Source organism: Thrips palmi, unplaced genomic scaffold (genome assembly GCF_012932325.1).
Source record: "Thrips palmi isolate BJ-2018 unplaced genomic scaffold, TpBJ-2018v1 HiC_scaffold_15, whole genome shotgun sequence".
Classification (NCBI taxonomy): Eukaryota; Metazoa; Arthropoda; class Insecta; order Thysanoptera; family Thripidae; genus Thrips; species Thrips palmi.
This window is the reverse complement of record NW_023144624.1, coordinates 4404141-4422650: the sequence shown is the minus strand read 5'-3', so window position 1 is coordinate 4422650 and position 18510 is coordinate 4404141. Positions and strand designations below refer to the sequence as shown.

The window sequence follows — 18510 nt, the reverse complement described above, 5'->3', positions numbered from 1 at the left end:
ACCAGCACATGAGTCGTTTTCGTCGCTCTGTCTCTCTCGCAGGGACGCCTCATAAGTGCGAGAGAGACAGAACGACGAAAACGATTCTCGAAATCAGTCTGCTGCGCCGCGCCAGGCCGCCAGGGAAGGGAATGCCAAAGACCGGTGGGGGCGGCACGGTGGCTTGGCGGTGGAGGCAGGACACCGACCACACTGTGCAGCAGCGCCGGACGGGAACGGCAACCCACTGTACACGACGCTCGGTAGATCGAACGGAAGTGCGCCTGGAGCTGCGCGATAGGCAACCCATCGCACGCAGCCATAGCGCCGCGAGCTGGGCAACCCACCGTACACGGTGCCAGTGGCCGAACGACAACGACAGCCTGTTGCAAGGCAACTAGAGTGGCGAAACGAAAACGGGACGGTGGCTTGCGTGCCTCCGGCCCAGGCGCGACACGATGCCCTCTGTATGTACTTTGACCGGAGGCTTCGGCTCTCCCTGCTTCTCAGTTTCCCGAGTCAGGCACCCAAGTGTGTTGATAAACTTGGTGACCAGGAAAGTGTGTTAGAAAGAATCTTCAGTGCACTGCGCGCGATGACCATGACACCTCTAATTTGAGCCTTTTTAATTTTTTCTTGGCCCTCGGGGTTGACGCTGTGTTTGCACCCAGAGATGTCGAGACCTGAGTGTGCCTCGCCTAAACTTAAACTGATTTTATTTAAGAAAATCACTTAATGCTCTTGAACTTTTAAACATTTTTATTTTTATTAAGAATCATAAGTCTCTCAAGTAATTGCCTTCTGTTTACAGTAAATGAAGAAAATTCTTAACATAGTTGCACCAACATTGGCCATTGTTTAATAAATTATCTTACTTTACCATGTCTAAATTCAGTCAAAGGATTTCGTTTCCATTTCTCAACATGCTTGTTCACTATGTTATTTTCATCCCCTTGCAATAGGAAGATAACATCTCTACGACTCCATTCAAAATAATCTCTTTCAGTCCAAAATCCCTGACGAACTGGCATTGAAGTTGTTAATCACCTGAGTTTATGGCGGTGAGACAGCTTAGTTGTTCTTCTGCATATGACCGCATTTCCTTACAAGCAACATCATGTCTGATGTACTTCTATTAATGTACTTGAAAACTGTGAAAGTGAAAACTAGAACGGAAACAAACTGCCTCATCAAGAAAAAACAGCAATATGACACGCCTTACAAATTTTATCAGTACAAAATCACAGCAAATTAAAGACTATAACAACATGAGGATACTAAGGAATCTTCTATGCTATTTAAAAAAGCTTAACTTATGTGCGAAGTTTATGATACATACATTTTGTCATGCGGAATAAAAGCAAAAACGAAAACAGGTATATCTAAAAACATTTTGTTTCACTTTGGATTCAACCAACACACAAAGGTTGTATTGGCATGAAGAGCAAACTTTATATTTTGAACTGATCATCTTAACATTATGCAACAGAAGGAGTTAAACAACAATAGAAAATAAAGAAGGTATTATATTATGATGGATCTTTGCAACACCACATCATCTTTAGAGGACTGTTCAGGGTGTATGGTACAACTAACATTTTACAAATACAATCAATTATACATTTAGCTAATATCCACAAAGATGAGTGGTAAAACACTTTAAGTATCATTTTAAAAATTTCCTAATTAATTTATAATTTAAAAACCATATTTTGAGATCACAGTCAAGCATTTCATGGAAATGTAGCACTTGGTACTTAACACATATTGGCAAGCCATTGATTGCCAAATGAAACAAGTTCTCTTGTGTGAGACTTGTGACTAAACTTTTTCCATGTCTGATAGAAACTAACTTCCTGTTTCAGAAACGTACGGTTTCTAGTTCATTCATTTTTTTTTTTAGTAAGTATTTAAGATGTGTTAGGTGGATCTTTCATGTCTATCTGAGGCTTAATACAAATAAGTTACTAAAAACATGGATATGGATTCATTCCTAAATAAAAAAGATTACCTTCATGAATGGCCAAGAAAAAGAACCAAACCTATAAATTAAAGTAAAGTTAGCAACTCAGTATCACAAGAAAGGCTGTTGGTAAAACAAGAATATAAGCAACCAAAACAAAATTGTGGAACGACTCTAATTTCTTTTTACTTGTTGAACCGTATGAGGTATAGATGAGCAGTTTGACTTTGACAGAGTGTTTGTTTCTACTAACAAATATGTAGAGCCCATTAAATAGCAAGGAGCACATTGTGAATGTAATTGTGCACCCTTTACCTCTCTCACTTTAACACAGAAATCAAGCAAGGCATCACAATGTGATAATCTAATAGAAATGAGAACATCAACAACAAAATTTCAGAACAAGTAGATAGCACCAGCAACATATTTAAATCAATACACAAGCAAGGGAAGGGTTCTCTCATATCAAGTGAAGTATATCCCAAACCCCCTTTCACATTCATTCTGATCCACTGGGGTAAAAATATATATAGATATATGTAGATATATATTTACACATATATAAATACTGTTTGTACCTATACAATTATACAATTTAGATTTATGTACATTTTGAATTTTTGTAAACCGTTAAAAATACAATAACATTATGGTCTCATTAAGGCTGATGGCTTTGCAGGGCAATGAGATTTTCTCACATCCCAAACATTGGGTGGAGTGATCCACTGCACCATGCTATGCAAGCTCGGCAAAAAGCTGTAGCTGGGGCTTGTTTCCAGGTAGTGTTCCACAAACAATAGAGACAGCCAAAGGTTGTTCCCTGGTCATCAATCTGCAGTCTAAGCATTGAACAGAGAGAATAATAAAATTATTTGTGGTAGGCGAGGTTGGGAAATTTTAGATATTTCACCATAAAATGCTCAAACAGCTTCCCACAATAATTGAACACACACAAATAAAATCTTTTAAATACAGATACTTTGGAATGTAACTCAGTTCATAGTACTATCTGTAAAAAAAAAACAAACAAACCCAAAAACAAACAATCAAAAGAAATAACAAGCTTTTAGCTTGAGTCAACCAGAATATTTACAAATGGAGCAACTGCTGATCCTCTTACACGTAGAAGAGAAAACCCTTGCTATTACGCATAGGACATAGGTATAAAAAGTAACTTTCACAGTGACAAATTTTTGGCTTTAATGAAAGTGATATCTAACACTTAGCTCAAGTCAAAATTAGAGTTAATTTACATAACAGTTCACTTTATGAGCAAAAATGTGGAAACACACAAGCTTACTAATGCAATACAACATAAATGTTTGTAAATGCAGTGGCGCAATCAAATTGCCAGCTGCCCTTTTCCTCACAACTGCGATAATATCGCATAATTATCGACCCCATACTCAACCAGCTGAATATAGTTAAAGACAAATGGTGCCTGCTGAGACAGCTGTTTGTCAGTCACTAAATCATATCACAACACCACTAGAGTCCACTCAACATTTTCTAATAGTAAAGTGGCTCACAGGTGGGAGTGCCGGCAGTATGGGTGGATCGCCTTCATCATCTCAGGGCACTGAGGGACGCAATGGCAATCAAAGCAGCTGTTATCAGGATACCCGACAGCTGTGCTGTGGTTGCCCCATCTGTACCATCAACACCGTAATTGTCGCATTGACCTGAAAACAAAACCAAACAATGCATATTTCAGGCAGCCTGATAAAATATAGAGCAAGAAAAAAAACCTTGATTCAATACCAACCTTCCACAGTTAAATTGAAGGCCCATGCACCATTGTGCCCAGGAACAATATCCCTTTGGCAGGATTCTGCCACAGTGCTTAATCTTAAGATAGAGGAACGACGAGCAGCTGCCATTGGACCATGCTTGCCATCCAGTCTATTGTACCCATCAGCAATGGGCAACATCTCGCGAGTGTAAATGAAACAAAATCGCTTGGCACCAGAAGACTTGCTTGTTGAGGCGATCAAGTAACTGGTTCCATTTTCTTCCCAGGTTCCATGACACGAATATGACGTAGCCATGTTTGAACATGTGGAATGAAATTCCATGATATCGTTGCTGTGGCTTTGACATCCCACAGCTAGAGACTGGAAACTATTTTCTGCACAGTCAGCAAAATTATCAAGATGGGATGTGTCAGGATCAGTTACTGCAATATTGGACTCGATTGCTTTTCTTTTACGCCGTTGCTGAGAAATTTGTCCATCCACTATATACCGCCCCACATGGGGACACTTGCGGGTGTGCGGGTGGGCGGCTAAAGAGAAAGAAGGCGACAATTAAAAAACATTGAACAAATTATATAAATATTATTGTATCTAAATATTGAAAATGAAAGTACTCACTAATAAGGGTGACATAAGGCAAAGTTTTGGTGTCAAAGAAATCAGCACTGCAGGCCTCGTCAGGAACTGCCGCATATTTATCTAAATAATAACAAACAAAAACATGAGATGCACCATACAGAGCGACCCAGTTAAACTAGTTCCAAATTAGTGTAAACTTACAAGACTGTTGGACTTCAATGACGTGATTGTCACGTTCATAGAACTGCATACAAATGTAGCCACTCTCACTGCACAGAAAGACAAAAGGGCAAAGTTAGCATCAACAGTCTTTGGTACTCGTGATTTGAAAGAAAACGCCTGTTCATGCTCCAGGCATTCCAGGCCCAGGGTCCAGGGCTTACCATCCGGAGGTGACGTGCACGACGAAGCGGGCCATCTTTCGGTCGTGGCCGCTGCCGCTACCCGACGCGGGCTGCGCCTGGGCGGCGTCCCTGGAAGGCGCCACGGCCTCCTGCACGGAGTGGCACACGCCCACCAGCTCGTTGCGCTTGTGGCGGTCGCCCTGCAGCCCGGCCGCCAGCGCGCCGGTGCTGTACGTGGGCGGGGCCTGGGCGCCGTGGCTCATGAGCGCCATGGACGCCATCATGGTGGTCAGGTTGGGGTCCTCGCGCACCTCGTGCCGGAAGGACGAGTTGGTGTGCGTGAAGTTGTACAGCCGCGCCTTGTCCAGGCTGTACCAGTGGCGGTGCTGCACCACCCAGGGCGGGAACTTGCACCGCGTGTGCGACAGGTCCGCTGCAACACAGAAGGCACACCCCCATCAAAAACGCGGGACAAAAAAGGAAATAAAGAGAAAAGCCGCTGGGATTCGAACCGAAGACAAGACCAATGAGACGACTCGACTCACCTCGCGTCAGCTTCATGACCTTGGAGCCGTCCGACGGCGAGGGAATGCCCGTGCAGGAGGCGTCGGGCGAGACGGCGATCTGCGTCGTGTTGTTGACGTTCTCGTAGACGAAGCAGCGGTAGCTCTCCTCGTCGGACTGGAAGACGCCACCCAGCTCGGGCCGGCTCAGCTTGCCCACCATGTACTGGTAGGGGCCGTCCTTCCACGTCGCCAGGCATTCCAGCTCCTCCACTGGAAACGGAACGGAGAGGCATGAGTCAGGGCTCCGGGGGGGACTCCCTGCGTGTTACTCTGTCTCTCTCGCACCCTCACGGGACTCCCCATGAGCGCGAGAGCAGAGCAAGGTAGACGTCGTGGACGTACCCAAGTCCTGGGTGCCGGCCACGTCGGCGCAGGCAGCGTTCCTGATGAGCAGGCGCGAGCTGTCCATGCAGGAGTCGACGCGCGACACGGGCGACTGGCAGTCCCCGGTGCCCTTGTTGTAGGAGAAGGTGTAGGGCGGGTGCGCGAAGGGGCAGCGCACCGGGCCGTCCTTGGGCTGCTTGCGGAACATGGAGTGCAGCGGGTTGTCCGAGTGCACGTCGCCGCACAGCTGTTCGATGTTCTGGTCGCCGTAGTCCTTGCACGGCCACGCTGTAAGGGGCAGAAGCAAACAACCGTGAGCAACCAACCTGGTGCGGTGTCGTGTCTCTGGGAGGCAATATAACGGCAAGGGCCGCCGGTCCGCCCCGCCCCACCCCGCCCGGCGTGCAAATATTCAATATGCGGACGGAATTCGCTCCGCAGAGGCGGTGAGGCGGCGAGGCAGGCCTGCTAACATGACGCGAGCCCCGCGGCCCCGTGTGTCATAGTTGCTGAGGTTTGGGGCCCAACTATCGGGGACGAGACGGCGTGCCGTGCCGTGCCGTGCCGCGCTAGGCATTCCATTCCGACCCTACCCGCAAGACTTTTTCCCGCCCCAAGTCGTCCGAAAATCCCGCCAAGTAGAGCGACGGTCCGGAACCTCTCCCTCGAGTCGTCAACGAAAGCGTGGCTGCGGCTAGTCACGCCGCCACACCCTCTAATCCACAACCCGTTCCAACCCGTGTCCGTCTCGTCGGCAAGTCTAAGGGACTCCGACTCCACGGAGTGGGTGGGGCTGGCGAGGCCGGCGAGGCGTGGTGGCCCGACCGCACCGCAAGCCGGAGTCCCCAAGGCTGCCAAGGCTGCCAAGGCTGCCAAGGCCCGAGATCGTTCGGCCGCCAAGTTCGGCACGGCCTCTTCGTATCGGCCTTCGAGGCCTTCGAGGCCTTCCAAGCCTTCAGGCCCACGCTTTGGGCAGCACGGCAGCCAGCTCGGCGTGCAGGGCGTGGGGGAGGGAGTACCGGTGCGGCATGCCGTCGGCATACCGCTGGCATACCTGTTGTACACTCTCTCGCGCAGCTGCTGCACTACAGCACTCGAAATTCATACCCCGGCCCCCGTTGGCGTCGGGAGGGTAGGGAGGGTGGCCTACGCCGCGCTCCGCAGGCGTCAAAGTCCGGGCGGGGCGGGGCGGGGCGGGGAGGAGCGGGCCGCTACTCCGCCACGCACCGCCGCGCAGCGTCGCCGTCGCCTTCCAACTTGCCGGTGCGTCCCGGCCGGCCGGCCCGGCCCGGGGTAGGATATCTGTCGGACGGTCGGCCGGTCGGGCCCGCCCCGCCGGGGGAGGGAGGGTTCTGAGCACCAACTCAACCCTGTGGAGGCGTGCCAAAGTGCCCCGGGACACTCGCGCGCTCCCAGAGGGCCCCGCCCGGCCCCGCCTGGCCCCGATACAGGTGGCCCCCCACCGCCCCCTCCTTGTGATAGAGTGCAGCGCCATGCGTCTGGCTTCCGGCCCGACCAAGTTTCGCCACACTCCGATCACAACCATTGGGCTAATGTGTGGTGTTGCCCCCCCCCTTCCCCTTCCAGCCCGTTTGACCAACTTGGGCTATTACGCCCCACCGCTCCGCGTCATTTTTTGGGCGCGCCCTGCCGCCCCGCCGCCCTGCCCTACATCGCGCTGGCCGACGCCGAGCTCGAGGCCAAGCTCGCCGAGACGCTGGCCGCGCGAACACCTGCGCCGCGCGCGCTGCGCGCCTGGCAAAAAGGAGGTGAAACCCGAAGAGAGGCGAGGCCGCGAAAAAAACCCAACACGACGCGGAAAAGAAGCGGAAGGGGAGGTTCTCACCTTCTTTGTACTGCAGCACGTCCATGTGCCGCTGGTAGATGATCATGCAGCCGTAGCAGCTTTGCCTGCAACAGAAACGACGTCGGGGTTAAAGCAAACATCCAAACAAGCCAACAGTGCGTCAACAGCGTTATTCGCGCTCCCGCGGGGATTCGAACCGCGGACCGCGACCGCGCCCGCACCGCTCGGGAGGGCGGCGAGGGCGAGGCACGGTCTTCCGGTCAGCGAGCGAAACGGAGCGGACGCTGCCTTCCTGGTCCCCGACGTCCCCGACGTCCCCGAGGGCACCCGAGTGTCACGCCGGGCCGTGCCGAGCCGTGCCGTGGCCGGCCAGCAGCGACCCTTTGGGGCCGGCCGCCACCGCCACCACCCATTACCCAAACAAGGCATGTGCATTTAGAGCAATCCATGGCGGCCACGCTGTCTAGCTCTGTCAGGAGCGTCATGGTGCTGCCAGCGGCCCGCGCCGCCCGGGCCCAGTAGACTGATTCCGAGAGTAGCTTTCGTCGCTCTGTCTCTGTCGCACTCGCGAGCGAGGGGTGAGAGAGACAGCGACGAGAACGACTCTCGGAAGCAGTCTGCGGGGCGCGTCATGGCCCAGCCAGCGGCCGAGCCGGCAGGGCTGGCCGGCAGGGCCCCAGGGGCGCTGCCTGCTCCGGCTGCTGCTGCTGTCCGGCCACACCCTCTTTGGCGTCCAGGGCGACGAACTAAGCGCGACGGCCACGCTCCGCTTCCAGCGCTTCCAGCCCTCCAGCGCCGCCAGCCCGCCAGCAGAGCCCCGGCCAGCGCTTCATGGTTAGGTGCGCGCGGACAACGCCAACGCTGGACGCGCGTGTCTCGTCCTTCCCCAGGGCCAGCACGGCCAGGGCCAGCTCGGCTAAGGCTCGTCCGGCGCCGCCAATATCGCGCGACCCGCGGGGGTCCTTCCTTATTTATGCCCCCGCACAAAGAGGCAACCTCGGCGGCGTCTGGTCGCGCCGTGCCGCGCCGTGGCCCTCTCTATCCTCGCCGACCATCAAAGAGTGCCGCCGCCGCCACTCCCGGATCAGCGCAGCCTGGCGCAGCCAACCAGGCCCCTCCCTTCGCGCCGACTCAATACGGGACACGGGCCGACCGCAGAGATCAAGCGTCTTTTTAATTTGAAGCAGGGGAGTGTGTGTACACGGGCGGTGCGTAGAGGCATGCATGCATGTGTGGCAAGCAGTCTTTTGACTCGCGATCACCAACACCAACGAACACACACACACACCCTACACACCCCTACACACACACACAGACACACACGCGCGCGCGCGCACACACACACACACACACATTTCACATTCGCCTCTCGAAAAGCGCGACGCCCCAGGCGGCCCGCTGCACGACTCGACTCCACCCGGGCGGCCAGGCGGGCCGCCAACGCCACTTTTGCTGGTGTATGCCCTTCGGCTGTCATCTGCCGCCATTCCAACTTTCCCTGTTTTTAATCCACCATACCGCATGCGCGTGTGCGTCCCTCCGTGGAGTGGAGGGTTTTCGTTTTTTTATATCTCCCCGTTTTTTTTGTGTGATCCGAACTGCCTCGTTAAATGGGTTTTTATTACGCAAAATCGCGCAACACTGGCAAAAAAAAACAGCATGAAAGTGATGTCCGCCTTACTAAATAGAAAAAAAAACTTAGATTTGATTGAATGCATTTCGTATCCGATAAGAGTGTGTTCCATAAAGGGCCGTTAAATAAAAACCTTCCTTTAGTTCCACGTTTAGGCGTTGTGGCCGACATGGCGAAAACGGCGACATCTTAGGCGGCTACACCCCCTTTGTAGTCAAACGCCGTCTGTCTTTGCGCCCATTTTCCATCAGCCTACTGTGAATAAATATATATTCCCCAAAAAGGAAAGACCAAACCCCCCAAAAAGCACACAACAAAAAACCACAGCTGTCCAAAAGGCTGAGGCAAACGACGCAGCGATCTCCACTTTCGGTTTATTTGCATTTCCGCCTCGCTGGGGCCCAACCCAGCGCCCGACGCCCCGCGGCCACGGGCAGAATATTAGCATCAGAGGAAGTCCACCGCCACGGCGCTTGCCACACACTCTCACACACGACCTGAGCGGCCACTCCGCTTCTTTCTTTTCTTCAAACAAAATTGTAAACAATTTGGTTAAAAACCCTCTGCGGGAGAGCGGCGCGGGCCGAAGGGAGCCCGTCGCGTCCAGCCACCCGCCTCGGGGGGCGTCCCTCGCCGAGTCCCTCGCGGGAGGGAGGGAGGGAGGGCCAACATTTTGCACCAACATCCCTCGTCGTGCAGCGCGAATATTAAAACCAGAAAAAAGACCCCAGCAATAAAATGTGATTGGGGGAACGGCGAGCCAAAGAGACGCGGTGCTCGGGGCTGCCCCGGAGGCCGCCACGACGCGATGGTCGAGGCCGTCCCGGAGGCCGCCACGACGCGATGGTCGAGGCCGTCCCGGAGGCCGCCACGACGCGGTGCTCGGGGCCGTCCCGGAGGCCGCCACGACGCGATGGTCGAGGCCGTCCCGGAGGCCACCACGACGCGATGGTCGAGGCCGTCCCGGAGGCCGCCAGGACACGGTTCCGAGGGCCATCGCGGAGGCCGGAGGCGCTGGCGGCGAGGTCGCAGCCTCGGCCCGAGCCTCGGCTAGCCCCACCTTGGCGCTGCAGACGGCTCATTAGCGGTCCGACCGGCCAACTTGTATCCTAGCCGGACGCCGCGGCCGGAGCCAAAAAAGATGGATCGCTCTTTTAGACTTTCCCTCATCACGACGCCGGCCTCGGCCCAGCCCAGCCCTCGGCCACGCGACGCGCCGCGACGCGCCGCGAATCGAGTTAGAAGGGAATTAGATGAGGGCCGCAAGGCGCAGCGCAGGGCAGGCAGCAAGGCGGAGAGAAGATTGGAGGCTGCGGGCGGCGCCTCGGCACTCGACGACGTCCGAGACCACCACACCAGACGGCGAGGTGACTCAGCGAGCCAGCCAGCCTCAGCGCCCAACGACGGCAGGGTAGGCAACCCGATGACACGGCAGCACGGCGCGCTGCCTACCCTGGCCGCTTCAGGCGCTCGCTTGCTCGCCTGGCACACTAGCAACGCCAGACGCAGCCACAGTCGCAGTGGTGCCAACCACGCGCGGCAAGTGGCAACCCGAGAATGGTCGCGTATAAAGGCTACACAGTTGGCAACCCTGCAGCTGGCTGTTTACATACTCGGGCCCATAACTCACCCCGGGGACACCCTAATAGCCCAATATTCTTGTGGCGCTGCGGCCCGGGCTGCCGCCTCGCTCCTCCAACAACAACAACTAGTTCCAGCAGCGGTTCCAGGACGCCCCAGGCCTGGGCGACAAGCAGCGCCAAGGGCAGAGCGCGGCGCTGGCGTCGAATGCCAGCGGGGTCCATCATCCTGCTCCACCTGCCGACGAGCGTAGAGGGCTGGGGAAGGGCCGGGGAAGGGCTGAGCCGGCTAAGCCCGCCTCCCTCACAGATAAATGAAGCTGCATCCGCCAATGGCTGGCAATGGCGCGAACGGGCCAAGATTCAAATCAAATGGCGGGCCGTCCAAAGCGTCATCACTCAGTCGCGGAAGGTGAGGCCTCCCCGCGAGGCCCGCGAGGACGAAGCGCGCCAAGCGGCGAAGCGCGAGCCATAAATCACAAAAGCCGAGCGAGCGGCGCCGCGCCGGTCGGATTCGAAGCCGCGTCTCGATCAAGCAGTCATCAGTCAAGGAATCCGACTGGAGCGCGGCGGGGCGGCGGCGGGGCGGCCAGGCCGGCGGGGCGTGGAGGCCCCTGGCGTGGAAAACGACGAGGTTCGCGGGGCTGGCGAGGCTGGCTGTTCGCTGTTTGGCACGGGGCCGGGCCATCGGGCAGCCCATCGGGCGAGCCCTCCTTCATTACACAGACGATGGCCCGCCACACGTCCCACCCACCCCACCCCACCCCAACCTCCGCCCTTCCGCCCACCTGCCGGCTGGCCCACTTTTACCACCGGGAATCGCACCCCCCCCCCCCCCGGCCATCTGGTTCATTGGCAATATGCATGAAAGGGCGCGGTCGCGGCGGAACCCAAGACGGCCGAGCACATATTACGTGGCCCGGCCAGTTTTAACCGACCGCAGCCTTTCCAGAGAGACGCGCACGTAACACGTGGACGATCCACTTGCAGTGCCCTGCACGCAGGGAGGGGAGGGGCCGGGCAAGGGGCCGGGTGCGGTCAGAATGGGGTGTCAAAGAAGGGGTGGGGAGGTGCGACTGTGCGAGCAGACAAAGTTTCAGCAACAACAGCAACCAACGGGGACCAAAAGTGGAGAAAAGAAGAAAAAAGGGGAGGGAAAGGGAAACTGGAAAGTTGTTCCGTTTTTCGTTTTTTTTTACTCCTCTTGCCGGGCGGGCCGGGCGCGTGGTGTCACTTGGGCGCGTCACGCCGGCACGTCCGTTTCCGGAGACTCGGAGTTAGTTCGGGGAGTGGCGTGCGTGCCGCCCGGGCCGGGCCCGCGGACCGGCGGAATCGAACCCGGAACCCGATACTTCGGGGCTAAATCAAGTCTACCGGGGAAAAAGGAGTGCCGGCAGACACGCCGCCACCACCGCCGCCATCGTCGTCGTACCGACCCCCAAGATTATGGGGACAGAAGTAGCCCGGACTGGTTTTAAAAGTTACAACTGGATCCCCGGAGTCGTGCTCGAGAGGGGGCGCCCGACGTCGTCGCGAACCCCCTGCCCCGCTCTGCCCCGCTCTGCCCCGCTCTGCCCCCTTCCCCCGCCCCCTCGCGGCCCCGCCCCGCGGCACGTCTGCATATACATCCCGGGCAGGCAGGACCGCCCGGACCGGCCGTCACGCGCGTGGCGTCACGGGAGGGACGCCCGGTTCGTCGTCACGAGTGACGTCACGGAATGTGAAATTACGGCGATCCATCACGGCGCCAAGGCAGGGGGCGAGGACCCCGACGAGGACCCCGACGAGGACCCCGACGAGGACCCCGACGAGGACTTCGACGAGGACCCCGACGAGGACCCCGACGAGGACCCCGACGAGGACCCCGACGAGGACCCCGACGAGGACTCCGACGACGACTCGACGAGGACTTCGACGAGGACCGATGAGGACGGTGCACTGCACCGCGCAGAGTACATCGCGCGCGCAGCCGCCAGGCAAGAGTTTCAACGGTACCACGCGTAAAAGGGGGTGGGGTGAGGGGAAGGTGAAAGATAGCGGGTTATGTTTTGGGAGGAAAACGAAAATCGACTACCTTCCGCTCCGCACGCCCTGGCGGCGACGACGGCGACGTCGACGGCAGAGGGCTGGGGGACGCTGTATCGCAAGACACCCCCGAATATCCCTTCCGGACGAACAAACTCAAAGCAGCCACGCATGCTTGGCTGCGCGGGCGGCGGGCTGCGGGCTGGCTGTGGGCCGCGCGGCACGGTGCCATTCAGGGAAACAGAGCAAAGATGGATTGTAGTGCGGCTCGGTGCGGCGCGGTGCGGCTGTGGGGAGCCGCCGACGGGGAAGTCATTCAACAGCGGACGGACGGGCGGACGGAGCGGCCCGCAAGCCTTCATCATTCAAACAGCCAGCAGCCGCAGCCAGCGGCAGAGATATTTTCCCAAGACTTTGATTCGCTCCCCGCCAGCACACTGCCTCCGAGGGTCCTTTTCGTCGGCCCGTTTCTCTCGCACTCGAAAACGCGTCCCGTATGGGTGCGAGAGTGACGAAAGAGGACTCTGGGAGTCGGTCTGCTCCGCGTGCGGCGGATGCACCGCCGAAATGGCGCCAAAGGAAAAGGCGACTTCCTCGCGCTCGCCGAGAAATATGAGTGCTAGCAGTGTGCCGAGCGCGGCGGCGGGGCGTGTCTCCTCGCCGCGCCACGCTCACCCACGCCATCATCCAGTAGGGTGCGTTCGGCTCCGTTCGGCTGGGACTGGGCACGCCGAGGACGGGCACGCCGGCCCGGGACGGCCAGATAAAATCAACTTTATTAGACGCCACGCCACGCCGCGCCGCGACAAGCCCAGCCACCCCCGCTATCGCTGGAGCGCGAGGGAGCGAGGGGGACGCCCACGCCAACGCCGCCCCGCCCGCCCCGCCGCGCCCCGCCGCGTCACAGGGTGTTTTTCCATGGCGGCGAAGAGGCTGGGGCGTGCACGGCAGTGTAAGGCAGAGACACGCACACACACGCACGCACGCGCACACACACACGCACACCCAGCCACACCCACACACACACACAAGTGGCCGCGTGCATTCACGTGAAACTGGAAGCAGCATTCCTGCGCCACCGCCGCCGTCCCTTTGGTATGGCGGGGGCCTTGGCCGGAGCGCAAGTTGCAGACCGACACGGCCAGGCCCGGCTCGGCCCGGCTCGGCCCGGCCCTCGGGCTGGGCGTCGCGGCCGAGGGCCGAGGGGCAGATCAGCTGATAGCGTAATTGATTAAGAGGGGGAAGATAAGGAGGGTGACGGCGCGGAGTATCGCCGCGCGGCGTGGCGTGGCGCGGCGTCGCCGGGATGCTGAGGGGCCGTGATGTATTGCCGGCCGGTCGGCCGGGGAGAGAGAGAAAAACTGGCCGAGACGGGGCGGCATCCTTAATTAGCAAGATGTACTTACTTGCCGGCGTCGTTCTTGTCCATCATGATGTACTTGTCGCCGTCGCTCTCCACGCAGTGGCCCTTGCCGTGCATGGCCGAGCCGTTGATGATGACGCCCTGCTGGCCCAGCTGGAACCACTGGCCCTCCCACTCGGCGGGGAACGAGCAGCCTGCAACACACAGCACAAGCACGAGTCAGACAACGAAACCAAACGGAACGCGTTCCGGAACTAATGGGATGCTTTCCGTCCCCCCTCGCTCTCGGCAAGGTCATGGACCACGGCGGCGCCTTGTTCGGCCGCCTCATCCTCGCTGAATTCGTAAGCACGGCCGCCGGCGGGGCGAGGCGGTCGAGCCGGTCCTCGCCGGGGACAAACAACACTGCAGGCAAACTCGATGCACTTCGCTCGCGGGGCGCTTCTTGGCCCGGCCCAAGTTTCGTCCCGCCCGGCAGGCAGGCAGGCAGGCAGGCAGGCGCGGGCAGGCAGGCAGGCAGGCAGGCAGGCAGGCAGGCAGGCGGCAGGCAGGCAGGCAGGCAGGCGGCAGGCAGGCAGGCAGGCAGGCAGGCAGGCAGGCAGCCCGGCCGATGCGTCGCGGCAGTTGCTTGCCGTCCTGCTTAATTCCATCCACCGCCCGCGCGCCCCGCGTCAAAACCACCCGCAACAAAAGCGATTAAAATAAAAAGGATGAGAAATTAATAACAAGTTTTCCGGCTGATGTACAATCCATCTCGGACGCGGGATGAGTTGCGGGCGAAAAAAAAAGAAACAACAAGGAAGAAAATGGCGCGCGAAGCTCGAAAGCCCGAAAGCCCCAAATAATGAAACACGGCAGGAGCTCGCGCCGCAACGCGCCGCAACGGGTTGAGAAGAAGGAGAAGAAGAAACCGCGGCTGCCGTTCAAACTTTGATAGTTTTTCGCGTGCAGGCGACGGAGAGCGCGCGCGAGGGAGAGGCGAAACTTGAATCGCCGAGCTCGTATCGCCCTGGCTTTTCAAAGGTGCAAAAGTTTTGGGCTCAAACGGTGTCGCATAGCCGCGTCCCTGTCACCTCGCCGTTTAATATTCACAGCAGAAGCCGCCCCGCCCCACCCCCTTCTTCCACTGCCTATTTGCAGAGCGGCAAACACACTATTCGCACTCACGAGCCCCCGCGCCCGCACCCCCGGCCCGGCCGCGCCGTTAGCCCGCCGATTCGTTGTGCAGATAGCGACCCTCTCGCGAGGGGCGGCCAAGCAGAGCCAAGCAAAGCGAAGCAAAGCGAAGTGAGCGTCCCCCCTTTTGTCGGCCCAGGTGTAAAACATTTCACCTGCGAGACCCGAGATAACATTTAGAGAAATTTAGGATAATCGCGTGAGGAACAACAACAACGCTGCGCGTCTCCGTAAATTCCCGTCTGAATCTGGCAGCGTTCGCTCCCTTCTTTGTCCTGGGGGCTCCGGGCCGAGTGTGTGTTCTTCTGCGCCTCCCCGCCCGTCCCCGCCCGCAACGCACGCGCCACATTTTTCTTCGCGTCCGTGCTTTTTTCTCGGTCCTCACCTTGGCGGCCGATGCCGCACTTCGCTGCCGTCGCTCCGTCTCTCTCGCACTCGTGGGGCCGTAGGGCGTGTCGCTTCGGGTGCGAGAGAGACAGAGCGCTACCCGCCGGCCGCCCCTCTCTGCTTTGACAAGCCCGAGCCTCATTTGGGTGGACGCGACGCACCTCGGGCATCACGATTCATCCCAGACACGAGGCCTGAGAACGCCAAACGAATCTCCACGGCGCTGTGAGGCGCTGCACAGTGGGCCAGAAGACCGGTGGGGGCGGCCAAAACTCTAGACACGTTTCGAGCTCCAGATTCGTTAAATGGGACTCGAACCGAAGGTGTGACCCCACCAATGGATTGCTGCCCGAACGAGGAATCCATTGGTAGGGTCACACGCTCGGTCCGAGTCCCATTTAGCAACTCTGGAGCTCAAAACGCGTCTAACCGCCTCCACCGGTCTTCTAGCCCACTGTGCGCTGTGAGGCACTGAGGCGGGACTCCGAGAGCCCCTGCGGCGCCGCGGCAGGCGAAGCTCGGGCAGCACGGCCAGGCCGACGACGGCGCAGCCCAAGCAGGTGTGCCTCGGACAGGCGACGCGTTCTTTTCACTTTTTTCGGCGCCACATTATGCGTCTTCCCTCACACTTCCACGCGCCCTCACCGTATGTCCACTCAGCCGACGCCCGCCTTGACGCACGCCCGTGTGCGCGCACGGTTAGACAAAAACGCGACGGGGCGGCGACTTCCCTCCGAGGCGGCCGGGCGAGGCGGGGCGGGGCGGGGCGGCCGCTAGTAGCATATATTATACAAAATTTGTGCCGCGCCGCTCCGGTCGAAATCCGTCCAGGCATGCATAAGAGATACACGCGCCGTACCTGCTGCCAAAGGGGAGCCCACTGAGTGAGCGTGTGTGTGTGTGTGTGTGTGTGAGGGTGGGTCTGTGTCGCATTGCTGCGGTTGCGGCTGAGCACGGCCTTATTGGCGTCAAGGCATTGTGCGCTACACTGCTACACGGAGTGGGGGGGAAAGGGGGTGGGGGGTGGGGACGGAGAGAGTGGGCACATTCAGCCGCATTTATACACAGCGAGGCGAGGAGTAAGGAACGTCGTGGCCATGCAAAGGGCTGGAAAACCTTTTTCCCTCCCCCCTCCCTCCCCCTCTGTATCTCTCAAAAAAAAAGGCGGCGGCATACACAAGAAGGCGTTTTCCCCTGCGATCGTGGCACCAGGCAGGCAGAGGGGCGGGCGGGCAGGCAGGCCGACGTACAGACGTATAGATGAGCCTCCGAGAAATAGGGGCAGCCAATCTGGCGGCGCTAAGTTGTGGAGAGAGGGAGGCAAGGCAAGGCCCGGCCAGGCCGGGGACAGGGAAGGCCAGATTGGCGCCGGCCCGCTTGAATGGTCCGAAGAGACATACGAGACACGGCGAAAGCTAATCCCGCCAGGAATCCTCGCACTCACACTCGGGTCCCCGCAAATAAAAATAAAAGTTGGACTCCAGCCCCGGCGCGGCAGGGCGCGGCACGCCGAGCGGCACAACTTTCCGGGAACGGGTCCAGGAGAGCGGGGCGCGGCGGCGCGGGGAGCGCGAGGGATTGGAACGGCGCGGCGGCACGGCGGGCTAGGCTAATGCCTCCACTTTCAATCGGCAAGTTGCATTATACTTTCCAGTGGACCAGCCTGCAGCACGCCGTCGCCCTGTCCGCGTCCCCCCAGCGACACCACTGTGATCCAGCGCGCCGTGCCGCTGTCCTGCCGGCCCGCTGGCCCGGGGCAGACGCTACTCGACGTGCAGCTGCGCCCCGCCCCGCCCCGCCCCGCCCCGCCCCCCCGCCACACCCGATCACCTGGGCCGCAGAAGCAAATCGCTAGGCAGAGGTGGGCCTCAGGAGGACGGGGGCACTGGAGTACCAGAGTCTGATGCAAGCACTGCACTCGGCGGCACTGTGCCACAGACCCCCGGTCGGGCAGAAGGAACACCATTTGAGCTCTACTGTCCTCAAACGGGACTCAAACCGAATACGTGATGGCACCGCGCGACCGGAATCCAGTGCGATTCGGGTCAGTGCCGAAAGCGTGCCAAGAGTTGCGTCCGCCTAAACGAAACCGGGCTTTGTGACCCACTCCACTGTGTGCTGAAGTATGGAGGCTGGGCCTGGCTGGGCTGGCTGGCCCACTGGATGCGGCGCGAGGCACAACAAAGCAGCAATCACTGTGAACACCCGCAAAGTGAGATGGGAGCGTCTCGACAGTGCCGACCCCCTCCTTCCAGCGAGGACGCGATAAATTGAGGGAGCTTACACCCTGGCCCTCCCCCTCCAGGGAGTACCAACCAGCAAGCCTTTTACCCGAAATAAAGCTTGAGCTTACGAACAGCGACGAACGCGCAGGGCCCGGCCCACTACTGCCCAGTGACCCAGATTTAAAGGCACGCCTGGCGACAGCGCGACAGCAGCCAAAGCCATACTGCAGGGCTCTCTCGAAAGCAGCGCGAAAAAAAAAGAAGACAGCACACAGAAATTCTCTAGGAAAATAAATCAAATAATGCGAAGATCGACTTGGTGGTGCTTCCCTCGCGCGGCCCGGCGCGGGGCGGGGCGGGGCGGGGCGGGGGGGCGGGGCGGGGCGGGGCGCGGCCCTTCCCGATATTGTCTATAGTTATTACCATTACCCTCGGCTCGGCTCGGCCCGCCACCCCGTCGACCTGGCCCTGGCGGCGGTCCACGCTCTGACGCGGTCGGCGTTCTGCGATGGACGCGGCCAGTCCGGCCAGTCCGACCCAGGCGAGGCGGCGGCCCTCCTTCGCCCTTCTTTCCGCCCCCTCGGTGTTTCTTCTCGCTGACCGGCGCACTGCACTGGGCAGGAAGGCAGGCCCCAGAGAGACACAAGGGGGGGAGAGAGAGAGCGAACGAGAGGGTAAAAAGGGGCGAAAGAGTGAAAGTAGGCCGAACGGACAAGTTCGGTGCCCTGGCCCACCCGGCCTGGCCTCGCACTCCACGACGAGGGCCTCGATAAATTACGAGCGGGCGGTGCGCCGCGCGGCGAGC

The 18510-nt window shown here is 58.3% G+C and overlaps 1 protein-coding gene across 1 annotated transcript in view; it reads right to left on the bottom strand.

The window, feature by feature from the left end:
- Window positions 1–723: 723 nt before the first annotated feature.
- Window positions 724–18510, bottom strand: part of LOC117641381 — a 160359-nt gene continuing 142572 nt past the window's right edge. The window contains exons 3-11 of the mRNA XM_034378645.1: window positions 13961–14111; window positions 7356–7420; window positions 5528–5797; window positions 5165–5395; window positions 4659–5052; window positions 4477–4544; window positions 4315–4395; window positions 3708–4226; window positions 724–3624 (exon numbers count right to left, since the gene is read on the bottom strand). Coding sequence (XP_034234536.1) covers window positions 3509–3624; window positions 3708–4226; window positions 4315–4395; window positions 4477–4544; window positions 4659–5052; window positions 5165–5395; window positions 5528–5797; window positions 7356–7420; window positions 13961–14111 — 1895 coding nt within the window. The 3' untranslated portion in view covers window positions 724–3508. The remainder of the gene's footprint in view (window positions 3625–3707; window positions 4227–4314; window positions 4396–4476; window positions 4545–4658; window positions 5053–5164; window positions 5396–5527; window positions 5798–7355; window positions 7421–13960; window positions 14112–18510) is intronic.